This window comes from Empidonax traillii, unplaced genomic scaffold (genome assembly GCF_003031625.1).
Source record: "Empidonax traillii isolate 1590-97213 ecotype Southwest subspecies unplaced genomic scaffold, ASM303162v1 scaffold2241:size33363, whole genome shotgun sequence".
NCBI lineage: Eukaryota > Metazoa > Chordata > Aves > Passeriformes > Tyrannidae > Empidonax > Empidonax traillii.
The window spans coordinates 9,306-30,882 of record NW_020957434.1 but is presented as its reverse complement, the minus strand read 5'-3'; the positions used below and the strand labels follow the sequence as shown (position 1 = coordinate 30,882).

Sequence of the window (21,577 nt, the reverse complement as noted above, 5' to 3'; positions counted from 1 at the left end):
GCCCCGCCGGAGACTTGGGAAGCTCCTCCCGAGCCTTGGGAAGCTTCCCCGTGCAAATGGCAAAGTGCAAAGCCCCCCATTTCCCCGTGGCAAGCAGGAAGGGTTGCATGTTACTGGGTTTGTGGGGCTTTTCCCAGCTGGAACAATGCTGTGCTTGCTCCAGGCCTGGACTTGTTTTGCCTTGGAATCACTCTTTTTCCTGCTGGAGACACTGTCCTATGTGTTTTCTAATTAAAAATCCAAAGGAATCGGGTTTTTTTCCCCTCCCTTAACTGCTCTCTACAAACAGCAAAATCCAGGATCTCCCAACCGTTGAACTGGGAGTGAATTCCGTAGCTCCAAACAGCAATAACCCACCCCTGCTGGTGTCTGACTGAGGTCCCTCTCCTGTTCTCTTTTCCAGCTCCCTCTGCTGTGTCCATCATGCACCAGGTGAGCCGCACCGTTGACAGCATCACCCTCTCCTGGTCCCAGCCTGACCAGCCCAACGGAGTCATCCTGGACTACGAGCTGCAGTATTACGAGAAGGTACTCCAGGGGTCACCCACGGCTTTTGGGGAGAGGAGGGGGGGTGCAGAGCTCTGCTGAAGGGTGTAACACCAGCTCCAGCAGTTGGCTGATCAGCAGCTTGCTGCACTTGGCCACGTGGGTGGCCAGTGGCCATCAGCCCTCCAGAGTCCAGTCCCGGTGACCCAAGTGTGGAAAATCTGCTGGTCCTTCAGGAGGAACTTTTCTCCCTTCTCCCTTCACCTCCACAGCGCTTGGGGCAGGTGGACCCACTGCAGGGAGAGCTGGGTAGCCAAGGGTCTGATTTTTCTCTTCCCTGTACTGGAAGAGTGGGTGTTGGTGGGAATATCCAGTCCAGGGCCAGAGCACATTTTTTTGGGTGTCCCATCTTGGAGGTTTTATGGAATGCTGTCCATGGGTACACTTGCACCAAAGGTGAACTTGGCATCTGTTTGGCATCCTGAACCTGGGTGTTGTACCAGGGAGAACCTGTCCGTGCTCCCATGGAGGGTCCACACTGCACAATGGGGTTGGTGTGAAGGGGTCCTGCAGCTCTGGCTCTTTCCTCCCAGGGGGAACATGCCCTTTCCAGCATCTCCCTACTCAGGAGAGCAGAGGGATTTCAGTCTGGACAATGCAAGGGTGTCCATCTCATGGGGCTGGAGTTGTGTGGCTGCTTAGAGCCCTGAAGACCACGTAAATGTTGGTCCCTGGACCTGCCAGGCTCTGCTGGTGAGCTCCATCCGTGCAACCCAGGGGAGTAGGAGATTTCTCCTTCCAGGAATCTGCCCCCTTACACAAGAGCTTATAAACTATACATTATAAATTGCAAACTAACTAATTAAAGAGCTTTATGATTAAATGGAACTGAAAATGTTTTTCCCAGCAGTTGCCGGAAGAAATGATTAATCCCCCCCACTGCCTGCCTGTGACCTATTTTTCTCATCACCAAGAGCCAGAGGGAGAACAGGGAGGGGGGGGGCCTCCTTTGTAAGCTGTTAAATAGGTCCTGACCTATATTGCATAAATCACAGCCATTTATTTGACCCTTGGAAATGATCCCAGAATATGTGGCAAGATGGATGAGTAGATAAGACAGATCTGGAAAGCAAAAGGGGTTCTTTCCCTGGGACCCTCAATGTAGAGGCTGAAGATCTCAAGGAGTTCATTCTCCTCCTCTTACTTTCTCTTAATCTCTCATCCTCTTTCTTTCATCCCTCTCCCCTCAGTTTTCTGGGGGAGGCTGTAAATAAAGAGAATTTTTTTGTCTAAAACATTGTGCTGCTGTTGGTGGTCAGTCTCTGCAGGCAGCCACAAGGTGAGTGTTGTCAGAGCTTAGGACACTCTGTCCCTGATGATGGGGACAAGTGGCCCAAGCCACTCTCAGGCAGCAGGGAGAGAGCACAGAGGACAACACAGGCAGCCCCACGTGCTGGGTGCTCTCTGTCCTGGTATTTCACAGAGTCATGGGATCATCCCAGCATGAGTTTGGGTTGGAGGAATCTTAAAGCTCATCTCATCCCACCTCCTGCCATGGGCAGGGACACCTTCCACCAGCCCAGGTTGCTCCAAGGACCATCCAACCCGGCCTTGGACACTTCCAGGGATCCAGGGGCAGCCACAGCTTCTCTGGGCAACCTGTGCCAGGGCCTGCCCACCCTCCCAGGGAAGGATTTCTTCCCAATAGCCCACCTAAACCTGTCCTCTGGCAGTGGGAAGCCTTTTTTCCCCCTTGTCCTGTCACTCGAGACCCTCATCACAAGTCCCTCTCCAGCTCTCCTGGAGCCCCTTTAGGCCCTGCCAGGGGCTCTCAGGGCTCCCTGGAGTTTCCCTTCTCCAGGTGAACCCCCCCAGCTCTCCCAGCCTGGCTCCAGAGCAGAGGGGCTGCAGCCCTGGGAGCATCTCCGTGGCCTCCTCTGGACTCTCCCCAGCAGCTCCACGTCCTTCCTGTGCTTGGCCCCCAAGAGGAGAGGGGGCAGCTCTGCAGGGGGGTCTCACCTGAACAGAGCAGAGGGGCAGAATTGTCTGAGCCTTGTGGTACCTTTTTTTTTTCCCTGTTTCTTTGGTTGGAGAACAGCAGGGCTGTGGCTCCTCCCCAGCCAAGGGATGTGTGTGTGTACAACAGGACACTCTGTCCTGCTCAGGCTGCTGGGCCAGGGGTTAATCCCTGGACCGCAGGTTAGTCCCTGAATGCCAGGTTAGTCCAGCCACTGCAGGGCTGAGTTTTGCAGTCAGAAGCCATTTACTGGATGCCTGGGAACACTCCCAAAATGCAGGGCTTTGGCTCTGCTCTGCTCTTCCCTTGCTTCCCATCAGCCCTGCAGTTGGATGGGGTGTGTGATACACCCCAGGTGTGTTCTCACTCCATTGCCAGCCTCTGCAGAGGTGGTTTCCTTCCAAATATTTCACTGCAAACTGTCCCTCGTGCTTCTGAATGCTCAGCAAACATCTCTGGAGCTGGTTAAGTTGTTTCTGGTGAAATTTTTTTTTTCCCCCAGCTGAAAATTATGTTTTATTTTCATGAAAACAGCTCAAATGACGAATAGCATAACACGCATTTTGTATAAAAAGCACCTTGGCTGTCCATTTTCAGCTGATTCTCTTCTATATAAAGACATAAATTAAATTTAAAAAAAAAAAAAAAAGAAGAAGTTATTTTAGCGTTGACAGAGAAGAGCCACTCACAATACCTGAAACAAAGGCGTATTTTTGTTTCCCTTTCACAGATTATTTATAACATTGCTATTCTTAGGTGCTATTAAAGGTGCCTGCACAAAGGCAACATTATGAGTTGCTTTCCCGTGGAGCTGGAGCGAATCGGTGCAGGTTGTTGTGCAAACCCCGCCTGACATGGCTGCTCTCCGTGTTTTTTTTTTTAATGTGGTTTTTTTCCACTTCCAAGATGCACCTGCCAACATTTGTCTTATTAAAAGAAGTGTGTGTGTTGCCTTCACGTAGAAAGGACGGAGCAGTTTTTTGGCCAGAAAGTTGCCAAAGTCATCCTGGAGTGTGGGAACTGGAGAGCCGCTGTGGTGTCAAGCACTGCGAAGGGTAATTAGCTCTCCTCGTTATGCAAAATGATTGGGCTTGATTATGCTCCATTTTGTAATTGTTTGAAGACATTCAGCCCAGTTTGGTCACCAGGGTAATAGTTTAGGAGGCGAAGGAGCCCTTTGATGTCTCCTGGGCTGGCTGGGAGAGGTGACCTGTGCCAGCTGGAGCTGTGAAGGCCCACGAGAAGGCTCTGCAGACCCCATGGATCCACCTGCAGAGTGGCTGGCAGGACCCTCTCCCCACACCTCAGCATTCCCCCATCCCATGGGGGCTGAAGTTGAGCTGTGTGTGATGGTCTGGTCGTGGCAGATAGGGCTGTTCGGGCACACAGGAGCTCTCCGCCAAATTAAGCCAGTTGACATTTTTCCTTGCCTTTTTTTTTTTTTTAGATTTATTTATTTATTTTAAAAATGTGACATTTTAGAAGCAGTTTTTGCAAGTCCTTTTGGTGTTTCACAGCCTGCTTGAAAGGATTTCAAGAAGCTCTTCCTCTGTTGGGCAGACTTTGGTTTCAGCTTCAGTTTGACTCGTGGGAAAGGGAACCAGATGAGGACTCAAAAACAAACCTAAGAAGAAATAAGTGTGTTATTTTGAATTAGGAATTACAAACACAAACCAAAATCAGCAGGGAAAAAAAAAACACAAACACCACAAACCTCTGCAATAAAACAGTTTGGACTTGGATTTTGAACCATCTGGGTTGCCCTGGACCTGCTGGAGAAGCCCAGAGGGGATGAAAGAAGTGTTTGAGGCGAATGTGTTTGAGGTTCTGGAGAGGTGATGCCAAGGAGAAAGAAAAGGTTTGATAAGGGAGGGTGGAGAGGTGTAAATGCTTTTTCCTTGTGGTCTGGGATTAAAGGAGAGCCCAGTCACGAGCACCCTTTCCTCAGACAGGCACACATCAATCTCCCAGGCTATCAACCAGCTTGTAGGCTGCCCCTTTGCATTCAATTTAAAGTCCTCCAGGAGCAGGGATGAGGTTCTCCAAAAGAGTTGGATAAAATGATTTTTAAACTCCTGTGTCGTTAGTGCCATCCAAGGGCCTGGGAGGATTCATCCAAGCCCTTGAGCTCTGAAACTGTAAACATTTCCTGACCTATTTCTCTCCTGGCCCGCCTGGGAAAGGTCCAAGGGAGTGCTGAGGACTGATCAGACAAGCAAGGCCATGGGTTTGCTGTGTGCTCCTCTTCCCTTGGTCTGTGTGTATTTGTCCTTGAGCTTTTCTTTGGCATTAGTCTGACTCCCAAACACCCTGGTGAGGGTGGGGGGTCCTGGGGCTTGCTGAGCCCTTTGCAGTGACTTGAAGTTCCCAGATCTCGGGGGACTCGTCTGTAAACTTGCCAGCTCGGATTCTGAGCTGTCAGCTGCTGCTCTGTTTTACCAGTGATCCTGCCAAGGCAGCCTGACCTGCCAGATCTGAGGTGCTGCCCAGGAAGGGTGAGAACCTTCGACATCACCACAGACACTGGGGTTAAAAAATCAGTGCCTGCACCTCCTTTTCTCAGGGCTCTTGCCCACAGCTTGGCTTTCCTAAGATCTCTGTGTTTTCCAGAAGCATTGTGCTCTTTGCAGAGGTTGCTGCTTTGCTCTGACTTTTGGGATTTCGTGCCTGCCAGGCTTCTTGACCACCTTCAAGACTCTCTGAATGTGGTCCCATCCTCCTCTGCTGTCCAGTTTCTCCATGTCCCTGCCTGTTCTCTTGTACAAGAAGATCATGCCTGTCCACCAGTGCTTCTGGATCCTCAGCTAAGGGCATAATTCCTGATGGATCCATCACTGACAGAAGTGCAATGCCATCTGTATCATTATGATGTGACTGCTCCAGTCCTCAGCTGGAAGAACAAGCAGACAGGGGGCAGGACAAAAGTGTGGAAATAGTCTTATTATCACTTTTAAATGTGCTCTTGGGGTTCCCCAGCATTGGTAACTTGGCCATGGCCCCTGGAGAAGCAGGCCCTGGGTGGTAGCACTCCAAATACTTCTCCCAGGGTCCAAAACCCGGTGTTCAGGTGGGCTTTGCCACCAGCACAGACAAAGGGAGATGGTGAAGAGCAAATAGAGAGGATGCTGAGGCTGGATCAGGCACAGGAGGAGGGGGTGAGGAAGGAGGACAGTGCTAAGAGAAGGTGTGCACAGAACAGGAGAGCAGTTCCCCTCCCCATTGAGCTCGAGGCTTGCAGCAGCAACTCAAGTTTTCCAGCTAGAAACCTCCTTTAGAGCCTTTCCTGAGAGGTGCTGGATAGCCCTGGGATGTCCATACTCACATCCCTGCTTCTGTGCCTCACTGCCAGGAGGAAGGACCTGTTTGTTCTCCCCAGGGTGGCCCCTCCACCCACACCACCCTGGTCTCCTGCCCTCCCTCCTCTCAGAAACGCAGCACCCGACTCTGAACTGGTTTTTCTGAGGGCAGATTCCTATTTTCTTGGCAGGATCTGAGCGAGCTGAACTCGACCACGGTGAAAAGCCCCACCAACACCGTGGCGGTGCAGAACCTCAAAGCTGGCACCATCTACGTGTTCCAGGTGCGGGCACGGACCGTGGCTGGGTACGGGCGCTACAGTGGGAAGATGTACTTCCAGACCATGACTGAAGGTGAGTTTGTCACCTCTGGGGAAAGGTGACATGGGGTCCAGAAAGCCACAGAGATGACACTGACAGCAATGCTGATCCCCTTGTTTGTTCAAGACCTTGAGAGAGAGGCTTGGCCACGGTGGTCCATGCAGATAATCCCATAGTTGGTCTAATTTCTGCCCAGCTTTCCTGCCATGGGGATGCCCCTGCTCAGCTGGAGTTGGAGGAAGCAAACTTCATGTGTTCTACGTGCACAGCTGGTGATGACAAACGCAGAGCCAGCTCTTAGTTTTCTAAATTTGTGCTGCTAAATAAAACAGGCCAAGCCAGTTTTCCAGCCCCCGAGGCCAAGGACAAGGCACAGCACGTATCCATGGGACTAAACCCTCTCCAAAGGGATAGCTCCATCCAACCTGCCTACTGGGGCACATCCCAGGCCTGGGACAGCACCACCTGTCCCGGACCAAAGCAAGCAACATCCCTGCAAGTGTGGGCCTCGCTCTGGCTTCTCGTGAACTTGTGAGTGATGACACATTAACCCGCTCCCTCTCTTTGTGCACCAGCCGAATACCAGACCAGCGTCCAGGAGAAGCTGCCGCTCATCATCGGCTCCTCGGCGGCGGGTCTGGTGTTCCTCATCGCCGTGGTCGTCATCGGCATCGTGTGCAACAGGTAGGCCACCTGAGCACGCCAGGGCCGGCCAGGGCGTGGTTCCTGGGGACAGGGTGGCAGGGGTTGGGGCTGGGAAGGGCCCATGCTGTGCTCAGGTCTCCCCTTCCTTTCCAGAAGAAGGGGCTTTGAGCGGGCGGACTCCGAGTACACCGACAAGCTGCAGCACTATACCAGTGGCCACAGTACGTACCGAGGGTCCCCGCCCGCCCTGGGGGGCCGCTCGCTCTTCGGTTTGTGTTCCTGTTCACTCATTCCTCGTTTGGGGAGGGGTGGGGAGGGGCTCAGGGGCCTCCTGGTGTGTGCATGTGTGGGCAGGAGCATCTCCCCTGATCCCTGCCCTGCTCCCCAGCCCTGTGTGTGCTGGTAGGAGCCACCCCCTGGGCATGGCTCTGCAAAGCCCTGTGACATCCAGCACACCCCCTGTGGCATCCAGCACACCCCCCTGAAGCCTCACCACGCTCTTCTATGCTGCAGCTTCTGCTACCACACCATGTCTTGCTCCTCTGACTCCTCAGCTTTGCTCATCTGCTGGGCAGCAGTGAGACCCCTTCTCCCCTGGCCTGTCCCCCTCCTGCTGAGTGCTGTCCTTCTGCAGGAGCCCACACACCTTTGCCAGAGCCCATGCCAGTGCTCCCAGATTCCCAGTAGATAGGAGATATATCTATGGATAGGTATATAATACAATACCTAACATGCCCTCTCTTGCAGCCTCCCTCTTCCAACATCCAAGTGCAAGGCACTCCCTCAGTCCAGCATTCCTGCTCCCAGCCTCAGTGCACACCCTCTGCCTCACCCCAGTGCATCCTCCTTCCCCCAGCCCTGGAAGCATCCAAGGCCAGGTTGGACGAGGCTCAGAGAAACCTGGGATAGTGAAAGGTGTCCCTGCCTATGGCAGGGGTGGAACCACATGAGGTCATTCAAGATCCCTTCCAACCCAAGCCGTTCCATTCTGTGATTAACCACTGCCTGCATGTCCCTGCGATCCCTTTCTCCTCCCTCACCAGAGACATGTGGCTCTAATCTTGCTTTATTCCAGTGTCAGTTGTTATTTTCCTTGTGTTCTACTCGGAGCTTCAGCCCTTCTGCCCTTTTAATATCTTTTCCTCTACAAATCCAGACCTTGCTCAGAGCATGGAGAACACCAGTAGTGTTTCTGCTCAGGACTCACTGTTGTTTCTCATTTATCTGGGAAAACACCTCCTAAAAGGCAGAGCTCTGAGCTGCAGCCCTGTGGCCCAGCAGCCTGTTCTGGCTGCCTCGCTATCCCTTACCGAGGGAGAAATGACACTTTTCAGGAGAGATTATGAAAATGCAGCTCTCAGTGGTCTGTCAGTCCAGGCTGCAAACACACACTCACACCTTCTCCTGGGCCTGGTGTGGGACAGGACAGCTCCAGGCTGAGGTGGCATTAATGGCTGTGCCTGCACCACTTGGTGCCGTGGGATGCACGTGAGCTGATAAAGGGCCTGAGGTGCCTTTTAACCACTTCCACACTCAGCACACCCATCCAGGGCTCAGTCCCTGCTCACTCCCCAGCAGTGATTGCTGTGGGGAGACTACAGCAAATTGCCAAAGCCTGGGTAGCCTGTGAGCATTGCAGAACCCCCCTGAATCCAGCCAGCGTCCCGGAGTTGGGAGTCATGCTCTGGTGCCGTGTTGGGCTTCTTGTTTCGTGAGCTGTGACCTCTTCCCTCCGTGTAACCCCCATTTTGGAGTGAGCTAGAGGCCAGAAAATGGGTATAGAAAGAGGAGACCCACAGGTAAGAGTTGTCCCACAGGTAGTGTGGGATGTGGCAGCAACAGTCCAGCCTCACCAGGTCCCATGGCCTTTGCCTTTCCCAGGACCCACTGCATCCTCTGCTCTGCCCAGCAGGAGGAACTTGGTGCTTGCAATTTCCCTTGTGTCCTCCACAGCTTGTCTGGGCCATTTTCGGGCTTCCCAAGGGGAAACCCAGCCTTGGGTTACCTGTCAGGAGAACAGACTGGACTGTCCATCCTGCTTGCACTACCCCTGGAAAGGTCACAGACTCTGCAGTTTGCACTCTGAGCTCACAACAAATCCCCCCCCAACTACACCAACAATGACTTGTGGACTGATAGTCATTAAACCCAGCTTTAATAGTCCTGTGAAACATGGCTCTGCATGTTCCTTCTCAGACTGTTTCTCTGTTTCTGCTTTGTGCCCTTGATTGTGCAACTCGCTGAGGCAGAAAGACCCTCACACAAGCAGGTTTCTCTTTTCCTTGACGCCAGCAGCCTGTTGTTCTGGTTGCATCCACCTTTCTGACTGTCTCCTCACCTCTGTGCAGTGACTCCAGGGATGAAGATCTATATCGATCCGTTCACCTACGAAGATCCCAATGAGGCTGTCAGGGAGTTTGCGAAAGAAATCGATATCTCTTGTGTCAAAATCGAGCAGGTGATCGGGGCAGGTAGGTGACCTGGGAATGGCTGGCTCCCCCTCAGCACCACAGGCTCCTTCCTGCTCCCAGGATCAGGTGAGGCTTTAGCCTTACCTGTACTGGGAAGACTGGTGTCACTAAGGTCTTACTTAGCCCCAGCCTGGACTAGAAGGAGCAGCAGGGTCCAGCGTTCGTGGAGAAACATGAACACTCAGTTCCCACGTGCAAATAATCCCACATCCAACGCTCCTCACAGTGATGAGTCCACCTGAAGGGGGGGTCTTTGGTGTGGAGGAGGGAGGAAGCAGAGATCAGGTGGTGGGTGGCAGCTCAGGGATGTGCAGGGCAGGCAGGGGAGCCTGTGGGAAGCTGACAAGCCCTACTTATCCATCCACAGGGGAGTTTGGCGAGGTGTGCAGTGGGCACCTCAAGCTTCCTGGCAAGAGGGAGATCTTTGTGGCCATCAAGACCCTCAAGTCTGGTTACACGGAGAAGCAGAGACGGGACTTCCTGAGCGAGGCCAGCATCATGGGCCAGTTTGACCACCCCAACGTCATCCACCTGGAAGGGGTGGTGACCAAGAGCTCTCCAGTCATGATCATCACTGAGTTCATGGAGAACGGCTCCCTGGACTCCTTCCTGCGGGTATGGGATCCTGGGAGTGGGCAGCTCCAGAGGCTGTGCTGGGACAGAGGAGGACCAGGGGGGAAGGTGCCATTCCCAGTGCCCTTCCCTGCCCAGCACCCCCTGGAGCACCTGCTGCCCAGTCCAGAGGTCTGTGGTCTGGGAGCAGAGGTGGAGGTGGCACCACCTCCAGGAGGTCACCTGTGGCATGTCTTATCCTAGGGAGAGGCTGTGCCCTCCTGCACGCCCACAGGTGCCTGTGCAAACTGGCACAGATGGACGGAGCTTTAACACAGCAGGACCTCCAGCTGCTCTGTCCCAAGTATTGCTGCTTCTGAGCTTGAAGGGGATAATTGTTGAAGGGAGATAACAGGAATAGATGGTCCCTTCTGAGCCCTCCAGTGCAAAGTGGGTGCACCTTTGGGTGGCAGCAGCCACCATGGCGATGCCCTGGGGGTGAGGGGGGGGTGACTCCCAGTGCCTGTGAGCTCTCCACTCCCCTCTGAGGGGAATGTACCTACTCGTGGCAAGAGCCATGATGTAGAAAGACACCTCTGGCTGTTTGCCTGACCGTGCCAGGCTGTGAATTTTCACGTGGTGTGTCCCCCCCGCCCTCTCTTGTTCCCCAAGCAAAACGACGGGCAGTTCACGGTGATCCAGCTGGTGGGGATGCTGAGGGGCATCGCCGCGGGCATGAAGTACCTGGCGGACATGAACTACGTGCACCGGGACCTGGCGGCCCGAAACATCCTGGTCAACAGCAACCTGGTCTGCAAAGTGTCCGACTTCGGCCTCTCCCGCTTCCTGGAGGACGACACCTCTGATCCCACCTACACCAGCGCCCTGGTAACGCTGCTCCTCCGGAGGGAGGGATGGTGGGTGGGGAAGGAAGGGGTTGGAGAGGGGAAAGAGGGAGGTGGCTTTTTCAGGAGAAATAAGGTCCCAGACGGGTAAGAACAAGGAAATAAATGGAGGAAGATTCCCTCCTGCAAGGTCCTGTCGTTCCTAGGGATAGTTGAACCTTCTTCCAAACATACATATCCCTGATAAAGCCCTTAGTTGGTATCATGCACTGTACCCGCTCAGTGGGATCCAGGTGGGGTCCTTTAAACACTGGCCTGACAGATTTGTTGCCAGGGCAGCAAGTCTGGGTTTTTTAATCATCGCTGTCCAGTTGTGCTGCCCTACTGTCCAGGAATCCATCATCCTGCTGCTCAGGAATCTGTCATCCTTCCCCGTGTCGTGTCACAGGCTCAGCCCCAGGAACGACAGCCTGAAGTGTGGGTGCATGCTGGGCATTGATCCCAGCAGTGTTAGATACTGATTCTCCAGAGAATCTGTATGAATTAGACAGAAACATTCCTAGAAATGGCTTCATGGACATGTAATTACTTCCCAGGAACACCCACAGCGCCAGTGACACAAGTGCCACCAAGGACTCATGGCCTGTCTCAGGCTACAGAATGTTCACTGGGACCAAAGGATTGTTTGAAGACTTGTTGCTTAGTGAGGTTGTAGCCAGGACTTCTCATAAATATCACACAGCATGGCTCTGGAACAGTGCAACAGGATCAATGCCTAAGACAAGAATTCCTGGAAATAAGTGTTGGTGTTGCTGTAGGAAATCATCCCTCCTGGGTCTTTTGAAGCTACCTGGAATAGCTCTTAGTGAATTATATCAGCAGCTGAATACCAAACAAACAGCAAAAGTGTGGGGGATTATTTTCATCTGAACTTGTGTAGCTTCAAACATCAACTCTTCCGTCTTACACAGCCTTAGAAGCACTTAATAACATTTATTTTTCACAACATGTTCCTCACAGCCAATTAACTTTCCCTTTGTTAAGTAAATACATGGTCTTTACTGCTGTTCTCCCTCCCTGTTATTGTGCCTGTAGCTTTTCTCTCTCTAATAATAAATTTGTCAGCCCTAATTTATTCTCCTCGGACTGTGGGCACTATGGCAGGATGTAGATTATCTGTAGGGACAGAATATGTGCACCTGCTGCATCAGAGAACTAGGAGGATCCTCTGCAAAATGCCCTGTCCTGGGATGCACAAGTGTGTTTTATTGTCACCATCCCAGGGACCTGGTACCCATGGGTGGGCAACAGCCACAGGCTGTGGCATGGGAAGTTCATGGCTGAGGCCCTGGGTCAGATCACCACAGACATGGGAGGTCTCACAGAAGTGAATTTCTCCACAAAGAACCTCCAAAGTCGGTAATTTCTACTTTAGGACCTCTCTTTTATATTTTTTTTTAAACCCACTGCTTGCCGTGAGCTCTGTCAGGAGTCTGCTTGATGGAGGGGACATCAAAAATTATGTACCATTGACTTCAAGGAGTCAACAGCTGTCGAAGGCTGAAGAAGAAGGTGTTCCAATTCCATATATCCTGCTCTGGAGGTAGAGAGATGACTGCGAAAGGATGCAGGGAGATCAGTTTGGATTTTCCTGTATTCCTAGACCTTAATTTTTCTACCAAAGTCACTACTAGCACCGTGGGCATTTCTCCATGCCGAGGAAAACTGTAGCAGGAGGCAGGTGGAAGGAGCTGGTCTTGTTTAATGTGATGGAGAGGAGGCTGAGGGAACGTCTCTAAGGGACCTGGAGGGAGAAGACAGAGACAAACTCCTTGCAGTGGCATCAGATGATATAATAAGGAGTAATAGGCAAAAATGTGGCTTGTGAGGTTCAAGGTGAATCACAGGGAAAGCTGCATTCTCAGGAGAGTGGTGGGACAGGTCACCAAATGGGGAAAATCATCATCACTGAAGGCTTCCCAGCTTGACTAGACAATCCACATCCATCCTGAAGCAGCACGAGGGGTAGCCCTGTGGTCCCTTCCTTCTGGGTTTTACCAGAACATTACAGGCAAACATTATGGACCCTCATGTTTTCAGTTTGCTCTTGCTCCTTCTGTTCCCATCCTCTGTTCTCTCCCTGCAGGGTGGGAAGATCCCCATCCGATGGACAGCCCCTGAGGCCATTCAGTACCGCAAATTCACCTCAGCCAGCGACGTGTGGAGCTACGGGATCGTCATGTGGGAGGTGATGTCCTACGGAGAGCGGCCCTACTGGGACATGACCAACCAAGATGTGAGTTCAGAAACCAGGGGCAGAAATGCTGAAACTGGGGGCACTGCAAGGCCAAAGTGTGGCCACAGCCTGTGGCGTGTCCAGAGCCTTCTCTGTTGAGGGACACGTGCCCAAGGTTGGCACCGTTGGAAGAAGTAATGGGGATAATTTTGGGGTTTGGTCTGGTCACACTGTGCTGCTGTGGCAGAGATTGGGGACTGCTCAGCATCTACAGCAGTAGGACAGGGTTAAGGGGAGCAGGTGATGGGCAGATGCTGAGAAGATAAAGGGTCTGCCCTCTCAGCAAGGACAATTCCCTTCCTGTTAAGGCTTCACTGTCACCTCAGCTTCAAGCGTTTCCTGAAGCCAGGTGTCACTGTACCTGTAGCCCCCTGCCTTCCATCTCCCTTGCACTCCACAGAATCAACCAGGTTGGAAAACACCCCTGAGATCATCAAGTCCAACCTCTGACCCAACCCCGCCTTGCCTACGAGACCGTGGTGCTGATGCCACATCCAGTCTCTCCTTAAACACCTCCAGGGACGGTGACTGCACCCCCTCCCTGGGCAACCCATTCCAGTGTCTGATCACTCTCTCTGCAAAGAATTTCACCTCCCTGGACCTCTCCCTTCCAAGGTTTCTCCTGCCACAACCCCAGTGCCGCGGCAGCACCGCTCCACCTGCCGGGGCTGGCAGAGCCTGCTCCTCTCCCCTTGGCATCTCCCGCTGCATCTCCCGTCCCCAGCCCTTTCTCCCGCTCTTCCTGCCGCAGGACATGGTGACATGGTGGCCCAGAAGCTGTCACCACTTAAGCCCAGCTGGTCCTCCCTGCTGAGGGCGCGTGGCGGGCATTCAGTGCAGATTAGCCTCCTGACCCTGGGGTGTGAGCGCCTGGGGAGGCTGGGGGAGAGGAGATGGAGACAGCGGCCTGTGCCGCCTCAGAGGATGTGTCTGATGGGAGGGGAGATGGAGAGAGCAGCCTGTGCTGCCTCTGGATGTGTCTGGTGGCAGCACAGCAGGCAGCTCGTCCAAAAAGCGCTCGGTCCGTGCCAGAGACGAACACTTGGTCCTTGTGTGATGCCGCTGCCCAACCCTGTGCCCCCTGTGCCTCCCCTCCCCTCTGTCTTGGGTAGATGTAGAGCTGGGAGAGGGGTCAACTTGCAGCATCCTGGGAGAGTACCTGAGCAGGAGCCGAGAGCTGCACAAAGCACATCAGTCACGGGATCACAGAGGTTGGGAAAGACTCTAAGGCCATGGAGTGCAACCATCAACCCAGCACTGCAGTGTTCACCACTAAACCACGTCCCCAAGTGCCACATCCACACACCTTTTGAACCCTTCCAGGGATGGTGACTCCACCACTTCCCTGCACACCCTGTTCTAATGCTTGACAACTTTTTTCGTGAAGAATTTTTCCCTAATAACCAATCTAAACCTCCCCTGGCACAACTTGAGGCTGTTTCCTCTTGTCCTGTCACTCGTTTACCTGTGAGAAGAGACCAATCCCCACCTGGCTCCACCCTCCTGTCAGGGAGTTGTAGAGGAGATGACTCTGGTCAGACTTTCACAAGCCCTGTCCAACCAGGGCAGGGAAGGGCAGGGAGGATTCCTCCCACCTGGCTCATTTTGGCAGCAGTGGTCTCAGGTCAGCCTGCCCAGCACCTTGGCCACGCACAGCAGTGCCTGGAGAACCTTCTAGTCCACTCCCTACCTGAAGCCACTGTCCTTCTTAAACCCTGCCAGATCCCCCACCTCACGCTCTGGATTGTTTGGCACAGATTTGCCATCTTCCCTCCCTTGGAGGGAGCCTTCTACTGCCACAGCACCTCCAGTGCCTCCTCCCCACCAACACTTCCCTGCTTCTTTCCCATTCCCAGCTGCAGTATCCTTAATTTTCTCTAGGCAGCCTCCTGGAGGAAGGAAAACACAGGGAGCAGCTTGCCTGTCTGTAGGTCACAACCCTTCAGTGGATGGGGACGTTCTGCTCCCAGGGAGCTGCTGGGCTGGGTACCCGTCCAAACACATCCCCCTGACTCCCCTGCCTCGTGGCTGGAGCTGTGAGGTCACACAGCCCATCAGGGATGGGCTCTATCACCAGATCAGACTGACCAGCCAGGCTGGGTGTCAGCTGAGCAAGGCTGGGTGTCAGCTGAGCAAGGCTGGTGTCACCCCCCAGGACACTCCTCACTGAAATGCCGAGGGCTGAGAGTTCAGTGCAGGGGGTTGGAGGGCACCAGTGAGTGCAGGCTGCAGCAGGGCTGGTCATGACCTTCAGAATCCAACAGAGGCGACACTGTGAATTAAACAGGTTTTATCACAGCTGCACTGACCTCTTTTTCCCCTCCTGCAGGTGATAAATGCCATTGAGCAAGACTATCGGCTGCCACCGCCCATGGATTGCCCAAACGCCCTCCACCAGCTGATGCTGGACTGTTGGCAGAAGGATCGAAACCACAGGCCCAAATTTGGGCAGATTGTCAACACATTGGACAAAATGATCCGAAATCCGAACAGCCTGAAAGCCATGGCACCCCTCTCCTCTGGGTGGGTGTCTCTACCTTCCCCTTGCCCTGGGGCTCCTCTGTGCACACCTGCTGTCCTTGGGTCATGCTGGGCACCATCACTGCACCTCTCTCTGGGAGCTGCTTTAGAGGCAGCTTGGCCTGGGTTTTTTAACCTTTACAGGGTAGGCATTGAAAGACCACAGAATCCCAGAGCAGTTTGGGTTGGAAGGGATTTAAAGCTCATCTCATCCCACCCTCCTTTTATGGGCAGGGACACCTTCCACCAGCCCAGGTTGCTCCATGTCCCATCCAACCTGGCCTTGGACACTCCCAGGATCCAGGGGCAGCCACAGCTTCTCTGGGCAACCTGTGCCAGGGCCTGCCCACCCTCACAGCCAAGAATCCCTTCCTATCCAATCAAATATCTGATGTCCAGGCCAGAGAGCTTGGAATCACAGGGAATCCTGTGGTTGGCAACCTGTGCAGATGTCAAGGTCACTCCAGTCCCTCTCCTTGGAGGGGTCTGGTGAGCACAGGCAGCTGATGGACAGTGGACTCTGCACACAGGGTGCTGGGGGAGTGTGGTTGCTCTGGCTGTCCAATCTCACATTCACAGAATCACAGAATCAGCGAGGCTGAAAAAGACCTCTGAGATCATCAAGCATTTATCCCTCCCAAACCTATATTTTTCCAAAAAAGCCATGTTTTCACCCCATTTGTTTCACAGTTCCTCCCCCAAAAAAACCATTTTTCCCAAAACTCCCCAGTTTTTCCAAAGAACTCTCAAATTTTTTCCCCAAAGAACACTCAAATTTTTTCCCCAAAACCCACCATTTTTTTTCCCCAAACCTCCCATTTCTTTTCCTAAAACCACTGGGTTTTTTTACACAAACCCCACCATTTTCTCCTAATAAAACCCTTTTCCTTCCTAAAAATCAACACTTTTTTCCCCAAACCCCCCATTTTTACCCCAAAACCCCTTTTTCCCCAGAACACCATTGACACCCTGAACATGCACATGGAACCAGCTGAGAGTCCCTTGGGGCTGGGGTGGGGTTGAGATCCCCCAGGTGTATTTTGAGCTCTCCCAGGTGTATTTTTGCATCCTCCAGATGTGTTTTGGAGGTATTTTGGAGTCCCTGGGGACTTTTGGGGTCCCTCAGGTGTATTTTGGTGTCCCTCAGCAGAACAGAGCGTTGATGCTGGTCCGGGTGCCTGCAGCTGCTGGAGGGTGCAGGGACAGTTGTGTTTGCAGCTCTTTGTCTGCTCATTCCCGTTTCTGTGTTCCAGGATGAACCTCCCCCTCCTGGACCGCACAATCCCGGATTATTCCAGCTTCAACACTGTGGATGAATGGCTGGATGCCATCAAGATGAGCCAGTACAAGGAGAGCTTTGCCAGTGCTGGCTTCACCACCTTTGATGTAGTATCTCAGATGACTGTAGAGTAAGTGCCCAAAACACAGGGAAAGTCTCAGGAGTTTAACAGCAGTTGCTTGTTACTGAATTAGCTTTATTTTCACATTTTGTGGTTTTATTTGTATAGGATTTGTTGCTTTGTGGAACCACTTTTGGTCTGTTCAGTTTCTGGAGGCTCTGTGTGGTCTCCAGACTTTGAGTTCTCTGTCTCTCTGCGCTTGCAGAGTTCATCTCCACACCATCCACGTCCCCACTGTGAGAATAAACACCCCCCCAAGGTCTCCAGAACCCCAACATGGAACAAATGGAGAGTTCAGGTGGCATCAGACAGTTCTCCAGCCACTCAAGAGCACATTTAGACCCTGCAGTCCTCTTGGGTGGGTGGTGTATCAGGGATGGAGACAACGAAGTTCTGCCTGAGAAAGGTGTCTGGAAGTTCCAGATGATGGAATCACAGAGTGGTAAAGGTTGGAAGGGACCACTGGAGGTCATCCAGTCCAGTCTTCCTGGCAAACAGGATCCCCTAGATAGAAACATCCTGCAGTGTCCAATTCCGTGCAATCTCTTTGGAGAAAGCAGCTGAAATCCATTTGTGGTGGGTTTGGGGCTCTGATGCCTCTGTGGCTGGTTGCACTTTGCTGTAGAAACCCTTAGAAAGGGCCAAGCATCAAAGCCATCTACAAGTGCTGTGATGTCCTTTAGCCTGGTGACCAGGAATGATTTTGGAGTTGATGCCTTCATCCAGATTTTAAATCTACCAGTGAGTCAGAATCTGTTCACACAAACAGCCAGTGGGACCTTTTCTGGCTTTTTGTTCTTATTTGCTGCTGGGAAAATCCCATGGCAGTTCTGACTGTTTCAGCACGTCTGTGGTACAACCCCAAGGCCCTGGGGATGATTTTGGCACCAATATTTTCTGTGTTCATCCAACAGAAAGGGTAGAGAAGAAGAACTTTGACTAAGGAGAGACATCAGACCCACACTACAACCTAACTCTGCCTGGGCTGTGCTATTCTGAGTATCCAACAGCAAACAGTTCTGCAGACAGCCCAGCCAGTGCAGCCTGTTCTTTCACAGACATCCTCAGTGTCCCTTAAATGCCACTTCTCCCCAGTCCCTTACCCTGTCCCTCACAGTGTCTTCCAAGTGCCTTCACCACAATCACAGGGGCATCCTCAGCTCATGTCCCACCAGGTTTGACAAACCTCCCTCCCACATTTATCACCTGCTTGGCTGGATGTAAAACAGAGAGAAGGACAGTCCAAGTCCTTTTTCCTTGGGAATTCGTGGTGCAACTCTACTTGGCACCACCCCCCTGATGTTCACCTGGTCTTTGCAGAAGTACCCAGTCGTGGAAGTGGAGCTGCTGTTTTGTTCACAGCCAGCAAAGGGTAAATGTTTCCTGAAGACTGGTTTGGTTTCCCCAAATCCACATGGTTTCAACACTAGAAAGGTTTCTTACTGGCTGTCTGCAGGCTGGGGCACCTGGGCCACCAGATTATCTGCTAAGAATCCCAGGATGGTTTACAGAATTTTTTCCATCTTTCCTTGGAGCTCCTGGTTGCCCTTCTTTGCCCCTTGGCTTCCACTCGAAACCAGGCAAGGGTTTTGCCACACTTCCCCTTAAAAGTCTGCTCCTAACACTCCAGGAGAAAAGGCACTTGAAAATCCTCCAGAGTCAGGTGTGGGTCGTGCCCATCCATCCCCTGATGGGAAGAAGATCTGAAGAATTCATGACTGAGGTTTATCCACCAGGAGGGAGGATGCAGAGGGGAACAAACACAGCTGGAGCCACAAATGGGACCAATTTAGAGTCACACTCTCTTGCCTTGACCTTTATTTCTCCCAGATGCCCAATATCCATAAAAAACAGAAGCATTCCAAAAATTAGATTACCCTGATTTAACACAGAGCACAAGTACAAAAGTTGATCATTTCGTGGTCTTATCAGATCAAAGGAAAAGCATCGAGAACAGCCCATCATCTGTGCAGGGGGAGTGAGATCCACACTGATGAGGGGCAGGACACCCTGGTCCTGTGTCTCTAGGGATGGAAAAAAATGTGTCACAAAATGAAAGAGAATCCAAACGAAACGACACAAGAGTAGAAAATTCAAGGCAAGTTGACTCAGCAGAGCCTGGGACATTTGGTTTCGCACTCTCTGTTGAGATTCCAGGACTCTGAGGGTGCTACAGGTGGGTAGAAAATGCAAAGATTGGAGGATAAGCCAGAAAAAAAAGTAAAAAAGTAGAGGTTTCACCAGGTTTGCATCCATTGGTTGCATTCATGGAAGTCATTTGTGTAGATTTCAGCTCCCTTCTCATGGTATCATAGAGACACTGAATGGTTTGGGTTGGGAGATCATCAGAAATGTCATCTGTGATCTTGTCCTGTTGTGAGAAAACACCTCCTGACGTTTGTTTTCCCTTCTTCCCAAAGGGACATTCTGCGAGTTGGGGTCACTCTGGCAGGACACCAGAAGAAAATCCTGAACAGTATCCAGGTGATGAGGGCACAGATGAACCAAATTCAGTCTGTGGAGGTTTGATGGCTGTGTGTCCTCCTCCTCTTCCTCAAGGCCCTGCTCCCCTTCCGCCCCTGTAATGTCCAAGCTCCAGTTCTTGAGTGTTCTGCATGGACCAGAGACAGGCAGCTGCTCTGAGGATCAGGGCAGCAGGAAGGAACACCCTGTCCTCAAAAACAGAAGAGCTTCTAGAATTTAAGCAATGGAAAAAGGGAACAAAAGAAAGGAAAAAAAAAAAAAAAAGACGATTATTTTGAAAAAAAAAAAAACAAAACACACAAAACAAAACAAAACGACAAACTATGAAATATTTTTAAATAATAATAAAGCAATTGCATTCTCAAAAAGGGCTCCAAGACCAATGGGAGTCTCCAAAGGAAGAGAAAAGAGCAGCTTCGTGTTTCCTCTTGCACAAGGCTGCTGCAGCTGGGCCCAGGCACCTCTGGAGAGATGAGACTTTTTCAGGAAGAGGAATGCAAAGAAAGGCCACAGAAGCACATCCTTCCCTCCTCCCGTGGGCTGTGGCTCTGGGAATGTCGTGCAGCCCTCTCCCCCAAAAGCCCCTGTGAGCGAATCAGAGTGGGGGGAGAGCTGAAGCTCTTTGGTGCTGTGGAACCAAGTGCATCTCAGAAACTGATGGACTTCTTCAAAAGCCCAAGAGTTTGGTTGTTTGTTTTTTTGGGTTTTTTTGGGGTTTTTTTTTGGTTTTTTATTCTTAAAAAAAAAAAAATAACCACACACAACAAATAAACCAAGACTTAGAGGAGGCTGTTTCCACCAAATGAGAAGGAATCTGTAACGCCTTTGGGGGTGGGAGGGAGGGGAGGGTGGGGAGAAAAAAAAAACAACAAACCAGTCCTTTTTACATCTCTTATTTTCTCTTGTCATGGAACAGTTTTGTGAGTGACAGTTTCCTAAAGGGTCTGTCCATCCACACCCTCCAGTGGCATCGTGTCTCATACATATCATGCACAAGACTTTTAGTGGTGTCCTTTCTAGATGCCAGTGATCTTTTCCCAGAGGACTTCCCAAGTACAGTATGTAGTAGTTTTTGATTACAAATGCTGACGTGTACCCTTTATTTTTCAGTTGTCATTGTTGGGAGATTTGTCCATTGTCCTTAACACCGGTTTGTGAGTTTGGGGGTTGGAAATCTTTTCGATTGGGGTTTGGTTGTTTTGGGTTGTTTTTTTTTTTTAAAGAAAAAGAAATTACATCATCCAACAACTTAAAATCTCTTCCCTGGGGAAGGAAAAATTGCAGCTTATTGACAATATGCGAGGAGAAAAAGGTTTTTTTTATATGCACATTCTCTCCTGTTTGAGTATTTGTTCTTTCCCACTGGTCGTGGCACGGCAGGTGTTTTGTGGCTCTTGGGTTTCCAGCTGTTTGACAAGATGAAAAGGCCACCAGTTCAATTCAGGGGTGCTGGTGCAGGGCTGAATCAGCACCACAGAGGGGTTTGGGGGAGGGAGAGAGGGGAGGGTGGCTGGGTTTTGTGACTCTCTGTTGTCAGAGGTCTTTAGGAAGGTCTGGCTGATGGGAAAGGTGTTGGTTTGGTGCCCAGTCCTGGTAGTTTCGGAGCATGAACTGTGTGATCTGGTTCTCTGCAGTTCCCAAACTGGGCAGGTGTGCTCTGTGCCATTTGGGGACCGGGACCTCCCTCAGAGATGATGCTCTGGGAGCTTTGAGGCAGCTTCAGTCTCAGCCCTTCACCTCGAGGAGAGCCCGGGTGGGCAAAGGCAAAAACCTCATCCCAGGTCTCCGGAGGCAAAACGCTGTGGCAGAAGCTGAAGGATCAACCCATGGGTTTATAAATAACTGAAATAAATTCTTTGGTTACTGAGGAGGTTTTTGGGATGTTTAAATGCCACCAACCAAGCACAGAGAGTGCCAAATGGGAATCAGGTTGTTCTTCCTGTCCAGCACTACGTCGTATTCTTTGAAACGCTCCTGCCACCACCACCTTCCTGTGGCCACATTTGGCATTTTTCCAGCCACCCCCTGGCCATGGCCAGCAGAACTGGTGTTTACAGGTCCCTGACTGCCATTCCTGGGCTTCTCCCCTCGTTTTCAGCAGCTGAAGGCACATTCGTTGGGAGCTGCTTGGCTGTATTTTCCAGGAGCCGGATCCAAGAGGAAGTGTGTCTGCTGTGGGTGAAAATCCTGAGCCATCTAGACCTCTGAGGCCAGACATCATCTCCCTGGACTGCTTGTAAAATA

The 21,577-nt window shown here is 51.8% G+C and overlaps 1 protein-coding gene across 4 annotated transcripts; it reads left to right on the top strand.

Annotated features, from left to right (window-relative positions):
- The first annotated feature begins 408 nt into the window (after positions 1 to 408).
- On the top strand, positions 409 to 20,034 carry LOC114071741 (ephrin type-B receptor 2). 4 transcript variants are annotated; one of them, XM_027909600.1, is made up of 11 exons: positions 409 to 528; positions 5,991 to 6,153; positions 6,696 to 6,804; positions 6,922 to 6,986; positions 9,114 to 9,236; positions 9,604 to 9,851; positions 10,461 to 10,676; positions 12,780 to 12,929; positions 15,259 to 15,452; positions 16,703 to 16,858; positions 19,270 to 20,034. In XM_027909600.1, the coding sequence occupies exons 1-11, from the start codon at positions 424 to 426 to the stop codon at positions 19,376 to 19,378; spliced, it is 1,638 nt and encodes a 545-aa protein (XP_027765401.1). In that variant the 5' UTR covers positions 409 to 423; the 3' UTR covers positions 19,379 to 20,034. The 4 variants fall into 4 exon arrangements, with proteins under 4 accessions (XP_027765401.1, XP_027765399.1, XP_027765400.1 ...); XM_027909598.1 differs by having other exon boundaries at positions 6,922 to 7,034; XM_027909599.1 differs by having other exon boundaries at positions 6,919 to 6,986.
- The last annotated feature ends 1,543 nt before the right edge of the window (positions 20,035 to 21,577 follow it).

Coding starts and splice junctions, on each gene's coding strand:
- LOC114071741 (XM_027909597.1), top strand. CDS start 424: ATGCACCAGGTGAGCCGCACCGTTGACAGCATCACCCTCTCCTGGTCC. Junction 529..5,990: donor AGCTGCAGTATTACGAGAAG/GTACTCCAGGGG, acceptor TTTTCTTGGCAG/GATCTGAGCGAGCTGAACTC. Junction 16,859..19,269: donor GTATCTCAGATGACTGTAGA/GTAAGTGCCCAA, acceptor TTCTTCCCAAAG/GGACATTCTGCGAGTTGGGG.